The 10766-nt window shown below is 50.9% G+C and overlaps 1 protein-coding gene across 1 annotated transcript in view; it reads left to right on the plus strand.

The window, feature by feature from the left end:
- Positions 1–10766, plus strand: part of LOC118206178 (probable E3 ubiquitin-protein ligase HERC2) — a 361668-nt gene that overhangs the window by 338831 nt on the left and 12071 nt on the right. Inside the window, exons 8-9 of the mRNA XM_035378468.1 lie at positions 4133–4170; positions 9411–9534. Coding sequence (XP_035234359.1) covers positions 4133–4170; positions 9411–9534 — 162 coding nt within the window. The remainder of the gene's footprint in view (positions 1–4132; positions 4171–9410; positions 9535–10766) is intronic.

Consider the following 10766-nt stretch of genomic DNA (forward strand, 5'->3'; position numbering starts at 1 on the left):
CAAAAAGGCCTGTTTTATTTTTGGTTTTTCAAAGATTGTGAAGCAGTGCCAGTTGCAATAAGAATCACTCATCTGCAGCAGATTCCATTTTTGTTTAATGTTTATTTAGTATGTTTGTATTATGGGACCTTTGAGACTGACCAAAATATAACCCCGCTTACTACAGAGATTGTGGTCACATGCAATCATTTTGATAGTTGAAATGAGCCGTTGAAATGAGAAAAGAAAGTTCTGTGAAAAAAAGGAAAGTGAAGAGTGATCAGTTGCTAATGGCGGAGTCTCCTTTAAGTTTAATCCGAAATTAAAAACGATCATGAAGGATATTGTAAGTCTAGGATCATTATAAGTTTGAGGGCACCTTTTTTGCTTTCTTTATTCCCTGCTCATTGGACAATCGCTATGAGCAATCAGTATGTCAAACAGAGAGAGACTCTGACTCCCTCCTTGACTTTCAACCTTGTATAGGAGCCTAGCATCACCCATTACATGTATGACAAGCCAGTCTCTCTGAAACTTTTGATGCACACGAGCCGAACGCTGCGAGAAACCTTTAACGTGTAGAATAAAGCCTCAGCTGACCTTTGACCTGTGGAGGCCGCTGCCTGCACAGCATTTCAGAAATATAGCAATGCTCAGGCCTCTGTGCTCCAGCTGAGCCTCCAGTGCTAGGCCCCGCTGCTCCCCTCCCTCAGGTCAAAAGGGCCACTGCACACCTGTATATTCTCTTGGGCCGCATCTGTCTGCTGAAACGAGGGGGGGTGGGGGGGTGGTTTCAGTGGTTTGGGGGGGTCTTGCATCAGCTGGCTTTTTTCTTCAGGAGTTGTGGAAGGTGAAGCTGGCCTCCAGAAAGAATGAGCTGTAGTTGCGTTTGCCCTTCGACCTCCTCCCCCCCCACCCCGTCGAAAAAACACCCCCACCATCCGCCTTCCTTTTCTGGGTTAAAAAGCGTACCTTCCCATGAAAGGTCAAGAGGGGGGTCACATCTGCATGCGAAACGCGAACCTTTCTGCATTCCTGGGCGGCCCTAAGCATCGCGGGCCTTCTCGGGGTTTGGAAGCGCCTGCGTTGGGCCTGACATGCCGACCGCCTGCCTTCAGCCGCTGCACGAAAAGAACAGGGCGAGGAGAATTACTCCCCCCAACCGCTTCGCCACTCCCCCACCCCCACCCCCACCCCCCAAGAGTGAAATTGCCACCCTGCTTGCTTGGGCTGCAACAAATCAAAGTTCTTCCCCACAGAAATGCAGAAATAAGCCGGACGGGCTCTTGCGGGGGGGGGGGGGCTTTTAACCAGGAAGCAGGGAGTTGCTGAGGCAGGACTTTTTTTCCCCCCTGTTCCTGAATTAAGTTCACAAAGGCCCAGCTATTTGCTCTGAGGGACAGAGTTTAGCTCTGCCCCCATACCCACCCCCCCCACTACCCCCCCTCTCCAACGAGCATTAAGAAGCGGGAGAGAGAGTGCCTGCTCTGTCTCTTCGGGGGCCGAACGACCGGCTGACCTGGACCGCCGGGTCGAACCTTTCGCCTGCGCCTCGCTCCCGGGCCTCGCTCAGATGTCGGCGCCTGGAAACCCACGGCGTACATCACAGCGGAGAGCGGGGCGGGCGTCAGTAACGGGGGGGGCGGAGCCGGAATCTTCCGGAAAGGCCCGGAGAGCACGAGTCGAAAACTCTTCCCGGAGCTGTCGGAGACTTTCTTTTCGCTTTTGTTTATTGCATATAGTCGTGAGGTATGGAAGCCTTGTTATTTGTAGCTTTCTTTGTCAGAAATTAAACATATATACAAAAAAATCTTGAAAAGACAGATTACTTTAGCAGCGCATGTCCATTTTTATTGACACATTATGTGTATGTTCTAATTATAGTACTGTGCACCTGAGTACTGATGGACTCATGCATGTACAGTGTGCATTGGGGTCATCCCCAATCAAGCCTCTGAATTAACCCTATAATGTGTAAGATCACAAATAGTTGATTAGAATGTTCATAACTGAACATTCTAATGCTGATGTCACAATCACTACTGGTAATTGAAAGCAGTGGAGTTCTAGAACACTGACTTAGAATTTTTTTTTAAAAGCATTCCAAAGAAAACCTGCTCTAAAAAGTGTTAAAAATAAACCCTCAGCCTGCTTAGGGGGACTGCCGGAGCACTACCTACGGAGACTCTCCAGATTGAAATGTCGGCTTGCACCGAGACGCCGAGGCGGAGCCCTGCTTAAACCAGACGCTCCTGTCTCCAGCCCGCTCGTCCGGGGGGGAGGGGGGGGGGGGGGTGGGGGGGGCCTCCGGTGCAACACGCTCGGTCATTAGCGGAGCGGCGAGCCGGCCCGGGTAGGCCGATCCCAAGCCGCTCTCTCGGCTGAGACGTCCTCATTCCTGGCGGAATAAAAAATCCAATCCGGCCTTTTTCACATGACAGCTTTTTGACAAAGTACGGTGCGCGCAAAGCGCTCATTAGCCGGGCGACGGACAGGTTAAACTCTCTATTTGGGGGCTAGCGCTCGCTCTCGCGGGCCGGCGCGGAACGCCGCCTGACGCCGGGAGAAAAAGAGCGTAATTAAAGGTTGGGTTGTCAGACAAAGACGGAAGCTATTAGCTACACGCTGTACACACGTTCCCATGCGGTCGCCCGGGCTAAAACCTGACACGCACACCCTTTTCTGGCTGATGGTGATAATGAGCTAAGGGCCACAATTTGTGCCTGAAACCATGCGGGAAGGAAGATTGGGGTTGTGCAGTAAAGGCCAGGTGCAGCGCATTCAATTAGCAAGATGTAACAAAAGTGGATTCAAGTGGCAAGACATCACTATATGATAGCTTTCACGAGCACAGTTGCACTGTGGTTGGCTTGTAGATGTCAAAATTAAACTTATACATCATAGTTACCTCAACCCACATTCTAATCATTCACGTTTATAATATATGCCTGCTGTTATGTGCAGAATTGCTCTCATTTACATTTGGGAACATGTTGAAGAAACTGTCTTTATTTGGCTGACAGTGTCTTTAACAGAACGTCCAGCTGATTAGCAAGGGCCATATGAACAGTGTCAACCTTGCATGTACATGTGTACATGTGTACATGTGTGTTTGAGAACATGAATGCATGCCGTTGTGCATGCATGTTTGTGTTTGGTCTCCTATGGTGATGGAATTAGGGAGGGGGCGGTTGGGGGTGGGGGGGGCAGGGGGGTTGTGTGTCTGGCTCTTTGATTGGCTTCTCAGACCATTCCATCATTTGACCCGCCCAGCCCCACCGCCATGCTTCCCAAAGAAATATATTCCTTTGGTAGTTAAAGGGCTTAAGAAACCTTTTCATTCAGCCACTCTCATTTCTTCCTTTATGATGTCCATAAAATGGCAGAGTGCAGCTTTACTTGAACTAATAATATGAGAGCTTACCGGATGGGGTGATTGATGGTCTTTAAAGCAAGCCAAATTGGTTTCATCTTCCTGGAGATTTTTATCACTGACTTGTTTGCGGTCATGTGTAATCACCAAGACCCAGAGAGGTAACAAGTGTTTGATGTATGACGCTTGAGCCTCTTTTGTCAGGACTGCGTTTATTCCTCGCCGAAGCTCGTGTTTGGTACTTCAGCTGAAGCACGTGTTCGTTCTCTGTGTGCGCTCGCCCAAGCGTGGGATATGTATGTGCGCATGTGTGCGTCTTCGTGCGAAAACGATGCATTTGCAAAAATGTCTCTGTGATCGTGTGTGTGCACATGTGTGTGCCTGTGTGTATGTGCATGTATGTATATGTGTGTGTGAGCTTTGGGTTGGTGTGGGTGTATGTGTGTGTGTGTGTGGGGGGGGGGGGGGGGGGGTTGTATGCGTGTGTGTGAGGCATATAGTGTGTGCATGTGTGTTGTGTGTGCATGTGTGTGAGTATAGTGTGTGGGGATATATAGTGTTTGTGTGTGTGGATGTATAGTGTGTGTGTGTGTGTGTGTGTGAGTATAGCGTGTGTGGAGGCATATAGTGTGTGCATGTGTGTGAGTATAGTGTGTGTGGGGATATATATAGTGTTTGTGTGTGTGGATGTATAGTGTGTGTGTGTGTGTGTGTGAGAGAGAGTATAGCGTGTGTGTTTACTTTCTGTTTATTTTTTGTTTCTCTCTCCCTCTTTTTCAGATGATGGGAAAGTGTATTCCTGGGGGATGGGCCAAGAGGTGAGCCAAGCATTTCTCCAGCGCAAGCATCGCCAAGAATGTCAAAGGAAACCCCCCCAAAACCCCCCCCCCCCCCCCCCTATTTTTCCGTCGTACACTAAAACGGTTATGAGTAGGCATGGGTCCCTGTGTCTCTTTGAGGACTTAATATCCTTCATAGTTTGCCAAGAACGCACGTCTCTCTAAATGACACAAATCACGTTTATGGGATCTGCTCTTTGTCTGTTTTAACTCTTCTGCTCCTCGCGGACTTGTGGAAATCCTCTTTAATGGCCGGGATTCTGCTTCTCGCGGTTTTTTTTTGGTGTTCGTCGAATCGCCCCGCCGCGCGTCCTCCTCCTCCTCCTCGTCCTCCTCCTCTGCCAGATAAGGGGTTTCTTTTTTTTATCTGATAAGAGCGAGCCCCGTTCCTGGTTTTTTTTAAATTTTTTTATTTGTCTCCGCTGAGATCTTTGAAGAACAGCGTCATTACAGAGCCCTTTCGGAAAGAGGGGTTTAGGAGGGGATCCGTCTAAATCCCCCTCCGCTCCTGTTCCACCGCGGCGCGGCGGAGAGCCGGAAAAAGTCCGCGGCAGTCGAAACCCGAGCGAAGAAAAAAAAAAAAAGTTGGGTTTTTATGATGTGACAAGGAAGACGGGCTTTGGGGGGGGGTAGGCCATAAAGAAAGCGTCTGTGTAGGTGGCTGAGACTGCGGCGACTGGGGTTGGGGTTACTTGACATAAATTATTATGGCGGCTGACGTGGCCTCTCCTGTCTCGGCTTTTTCTCCCCCGGCTTTGGTTGCTAACGAGAGTCATTGCATATTCATAGGGCCTCAGCGCTCGCTGTCTTATTCCGCCACCAAACTCCCTCTTTCTCTGCGTCCCTCTCTCTCGCTCTGTCTTTCTCTCTCTCTCTCTGTCTCTCTCTCTCGCTCTTTTTCTCTCTACTCCCTGTATCTCTCTCCCTCGCTCTCCACCACCCTCCCTCCATCTCCCCTTTATCGCCTCCCTTTCTCTCTCTCTCTCTCGCGCTCCTTCACTTTTTCCTCTCCCTCTCTTCCTCTCCCTTCCTCTCTCTCTCTCTCTCTCTCTTTTTCCCTCCGCCCTCGTTTCCTCGGCGGGCGAGAGTGTCACTTGGCGCGCGGCGGCGTCTCCGCAGCGCGATCCCGCCCGCCGCCGTGATTGATTGTCTCTCAGTTCCGCCTGACAGGGGGAAAGAGGGCGGGTGGGCGGGACCCCGGGCTCCGCGGCAACCAAGAGCCGCCTGATGAAAGCCCGGCCGCGTGATGAGGCGCGAGGCGCGGCCCGCGGAAGCCCCCCCCGCGACAACAGCGCCCGTCACCGACCGGCTCCCGCTCGGGGGAGACGACGCTCCCGCTCGCCAAGTCAAACCGCCTTCGGAGACGTTTCCGAAGGAATCCCGTTCACGCGAGGTCGAAGGTCACCCTGTATCAGCTGCGGCGGCACTAAAAGTAGAAAAGTAAAGAAAACCCAATAAAGTTGTTTTTCCAAAGCCAAGGTAAACCAGACAAGCGCTAAACCTATTGTGGCTTGTAATAGCAATAAAGATAACAATCATACTCTTCTTGTTCCCATTGAAATAAAAATGCATACATGACTGAGGTGATGATTAATTTAAATTATTTTTGAGCCTAGAAGGATTATAGAAATGTAATCGCCTGTGCTCTACTCTGGGTGTCTTGGGAAACTCAACAAGGCCGCTTACATTTCTTTATGAACCGGTATCTTTCTGAAAATAGTGTTGATCTCTGCCAGGATTTGTTGGGTGTTCAGTCTGAGGCTTGAAGAAATTGAAATAAAGGAAATGATGTCATGTAGGTAATGAAAAGGGAAACGCTCCCCAACGTTCGCCGTTCGGTGATGAGGTCACACAGCCGCGTGGGAGGTTTTCTTTCGCCGCTCGTAGCCGGCCAGCTATTCACGTTCCCAGCTACGCTGCTTTTCAGCGGCCATTTTCTTCCTCCTTGTCTTTCGTTTTGCGCGCAGACAAACAAAAACTCCAAAATAAATGCTCTCCCAATGTGTGCTCTCGGTCTCGGCCCCCGGACTGCGGAGGGGAACGCACCTTTAAGCACCTGGTTAGTTAACGCAGCCCAGGTACGTGTGCTCTCTCTGACGTTCAAAGTTGCCGAGACCAATCCGCCTCTCTGGCGGACCGTGGTTCGCGCAAATAATGCGATCGATAATTGAAACGGCGAGTTGTACAAAGGGATAAAATGCGCCCAACTGATGTTCCGGCTCGGAAATAATATTTTCGTTTCCACTTTACGCGCGAGGCCTTTTCATTGCTGAATTCTGACGCCGCGCCTCTGCCCAAATTGCAGGGTAGACTACTTCACCTTCCGCTGACCTCTTAAACTGAGAATAATGACCCTTCATTACCCACTCCACTCAATCTGCGCAGTGCTCGCGCTCAGATTTCACTCACTTTTACTGCAATTACTGCAGACCCTGGCCGCTGTAATGTCCACTAAATATTGACCGCCAGGAAGCGAGTGTCCCCTCCGCGCGGACCGTGTTCCCTGGCATGAGGACCGGGGAGAGAGAGAAACTGTGTGTGTGTGTGTGTGTGTGTGGGTGTGTGCATGCGTGTGTGTATGTATGTGTGCGCACGCTCTTGTCTTTGTATTTGTACGTGTTCAGGTCTGTATATTTGCACATGTGTGTGTCTCTGCTTGTGTGTTTCTGGGTGAATATGTATGCCAGTGTGAGTGTATGTGGATGGTTCTGTATATGTATGTTTGCATAAGTGTGTGTGTGTGTGTGTGTGTGCGTGCGCCAGTCTGTACATCCTTTCATGTGTACAGGTGTCTGTATGTGTGTGTGTGTGTGCGGATGTGTGTGTGTGTGAGTGTGTGTGTCTGAGTGTTTGATTTTTACCCTGGCAGTTCATCTGAATTCATGCTGTCAGGTGTTGCCACGCCACATGCTAGCAGCGCCTGGAACCAGCTGTTTTTGGTCACAGCAGGGGGGGAAGAATTTTGCGGATGCACCAGACAGCCCCGCGCAGCAGCGGGAGCTCAGAGACCACGCTCGACCTTGCCTCGTACCGCTCCGTCTGAGGAGCGGGAGAGAAAAGCGTGCGGTAGCGGAAAGGAAGCGAGCTCTGGCTCTAGCCCAAGCCCAAATATCAGCCGTTTAATCATAGAGGAGTCGACAGAAAGAGTCTGAAGATAATGGCCGCCAGGCCTGAAAGCAGGAGGTCGTTTTGCCAGGTTCCATCTTACAGCAACGTCCGCAAGTCCATATTAATGACCCTGTAGCAGCGATATGATTAGCGAAGCAAGAAATCAATTATTGTTTAAGGGAATCAATGGGAGCCACTCAACATGCGTGTCCGGAGGTTAATTAATAAACCCGAAAAAGACGTTAAGCTGGCACCCGAACGCCGCTCCGCCCCGCCGTCTATCTGAGTCTGGTTTCGCTCGGCCCCGGCGATTCGAATTAGCCGTGGCGGGACGTTCGAACGCGAGACCTGCTGGCACGCGCGGTTCGATACGTTCCCGTCCTGTGGCCGCGGAGCCTGGGAGCGGCGGCAGAGTAATGGCTCATTTGGAGCGGTTCCCGGGCATCGATTAGGACTCAGGCGGGGGCTGACATGATCGCGCCCGGCTGGAGAGCGGCCCGGGATCTTCGGCGCGAGCGCTACTCATCCGCTCGGCGCGACGGGTTTCGCCCGCTCGTTAAAAAACAGCGTCCGAATCGGCGCTCCCAACGGCTCGATCGATCCGCGGGACGCACGCGAACACGCGCGCAGGCAGGCACACACACACAAACACGGGTAACACGTAAACACACACACACACAAAGGGAAATACACACACACGCGGCGCGCACACACCTGTCTGCAACATGTGATCTAATATCCAGCCCGACGATCGTATTGTTATGAAAACTCCGGCAGGTCTCTCAAGGATCCAAACCAGTTGTGAGGCAGGTCTCCCTGGAGGGGACTCGCAGCTCTGGGAATTCCTCCACAGTCTAACCAGCTCCTGAGAAAACCCAGACGCGCCGTCTGACTCACAGAGCAGGAGTCTAAAGGCACGCAGTTCACAGACAGATTTATGATTGACAGAGCACGGGGGGGGGGGGTTGGGGTTGGGGTTGGGGATTTGATTAACCAACTGATGGCTTAAGTGACGAGACATTAAATTGTCAGCCTCGTTGCGGTAAATACAATGAAAACATTGACTTTTCTCCAGTTAGAGAAATTTATTTTCCCCCAAATGACGATCCTTTAAGTGGAATCCAGGCAGGCCGCCAGGTCCGGCGTGTCATACGTTGCAGTTCAGAAACGCAGCACACACTTTTAAAACAGTGTTAAGGTTTACTTGTGTGTGGATCTTTTGCGGAATCGTAGCGCGATAAGTAGGCCCCGCTTTGGCTAATTCGGTCTCCCCTTCCCAACTGGGGGGGGGGGTAGAGGAGAGCGGGAGGGGAGGGGAAGCGACGCTAGCAGCCAGCGGCTGTCGGTGCAGGCTGCCAGGCGTGCTGCGTGTGATCATTGTCAAACCCGGAGACAAAGTGCCCGGCTCTCTGCAGCCTAATCAATCGGAATGCATCAGAACGCGTGTTTGCGAGAGAGAGAGAGACGCGCGGTGGAGAGTGCGGCGATGTCGCTGAGGAGCGAAGCGGGGGGGGGGGGGGGGGGGGGGGCACGGGCTTCCGCCGGAGAGCTCCCTGACTGAAATATGAACAAGCGAAAAAGACGCCGCCGCCGCCGTGGGAATCGATGGGAAGGAGGGAGAGAGTCGCCCGCTTGCTCAGGAAGAGGGGAGGCGAATGTAATTGAGTGTGCGTGTGTTTGTGTGTGAGTGTGTGTGTTTGTGTGTGTGTGGGGGGGGGGGGTGGGGGGCGGGAGGGGTGTGGGTGTGTGTGTGTGTGTTTGTGTGGGGGGGGGGGTGGGGGTGGGGAGAAGGGGTGTGGGTGTGTGTGTGTGTGTGTGTGGGTGCACGTACGGGTGCGTGTGTGTGTGTTGGAATTTGTTTGTGTATACATGTGTGTTTGTATGTGTGCATGTGTTTTTGTGTTTGTATGTGTGTGTGTGTATGTTGGTATGTATTTGTATTTGTGTGTGCATGTGTGTGTGTAAATCTGTGTTTGCATGTTTGCATGTGTATATACAATCGTGTGTGTGTGTGTGTGTGTGTGTTTGTGTGTTTGTACATGTATATGTGTGCCACTGTGTGTGTGCAGGGGTGGAAATGTGTGTATCATGTGTCCTGTGTGTTTCCGCAGGGTCAGCTGGGACAGGGGCAGAACATGGCCTTCCTCTCTGCTCCCTGTCTTCTCCAGTCCGGGGTGCTCTCCCCCGGAGTCCTGCAGATCGAGGCCGGGGAGAGCTACAGCGCAGCGCTCACAGGTAAGACACCCCGGAGTCCCCCCCACGTCCCTATGGAAACCGTCAACCTCCAGAGTTCAGCACAAAACCGAGGTTCTCTGTCTGATAACGGTCTGATTCTACCATAGAATATCTGATGCACTAGATTTGATTTTGAGCCGTCTTCAGAGGACCATAGACGTATGTGATACTGTACTACACTGGTTATCCACAGACGGGTTTGGCTTTTTATGGTCCAGGCATTGACTGACAGCAGGTGAGTCCGGGTCCCATCCAATCAAATGCAGCCATTAAATAATCAGGATCAGAGCCGGAATGAAAAACCAAAGGCAGCAGCGGATTGTTGATGCAGATTAACGCTGCGGAAGAATGTTACATCTTACACCGACACCGTAATGAGTTTGATCACATCTGTTCCTAGCGGAATACTGAAATCTTTGCATAAAGGGCACTACAAAGCGTAACTTTTCCACTTGGAAATCAGAGCTGCTTCACAATTGAAACAATCTGAACCGCACCCTCCCTGATAGCAGTCATCAAGCCCAGTGGATTGAATGTTTTTTTTTCTTTTTTTCTTTCTTTTTTGCCCTGAAAATTCACATTGCCAGTGCATGGTATAGTATCTGAATAATTACTTGTGGACTTGGGATGGGAGAGGCAGCCTGTATTGCACTGAACAAATGCCACTGCGTCATTAACTGAACAGTAGTCAACATATTGGTTTTGAGCATTTGAATTTGTGGTGCATTGAATTTTCCCTCTGCTATGGTTATGTCTTTAGGTGATCCATAAAATGTTATTATTTAAAACAAGCTTTTTATGGATTGCTTATAAAACATGCTTAGTGCGGGATTGATCTGACCTTTAATAGATGACTATCCTCCAAGAAAACATAATCCCTGCCATTTTTTTCAGAAGAATTTTCCAATAAATCTCTGCATGGAGAGTGAAAAAAAAACAAAAGTGCAATGAGGGGTGCAGCGGAGGTGGGCGTGAATCCCCCCCCCCTTCTCTCTCTCTCTCTTTCTTTCTTTCTCTCTCTCTCTCACTCCTACCTCTTCTACCAGATCCTGCCATCACCACTTCCTAAATCACAGCTACTCCCAGACAAATCTCCACTGCCGACAAGGTCATCATTTTCAAATGGCATCCCCCTCCACCCCCCCTGCATGGCCTCTTCCATCCTGACAGCAGTGAGCCCCCTACCCCCCAGCCCCCTGTGCATGTTCAGGGATATATTTGTGCACCATTGC

This window comes from Anguilla anguilla, chromosome 10, assembly GCF_013347855.1.
Source record: "Anguilla anguilla isolate fAngAng1 chromosome 10, fAngAng1.pri, whole genome shotgun sequence".
Lineage (NCBI taxonomy): Eukaryota > Metazoa > Chordata > Actinopteri > Anguilliformes > Anguillidae > Anguilla > Anguilla anguilla.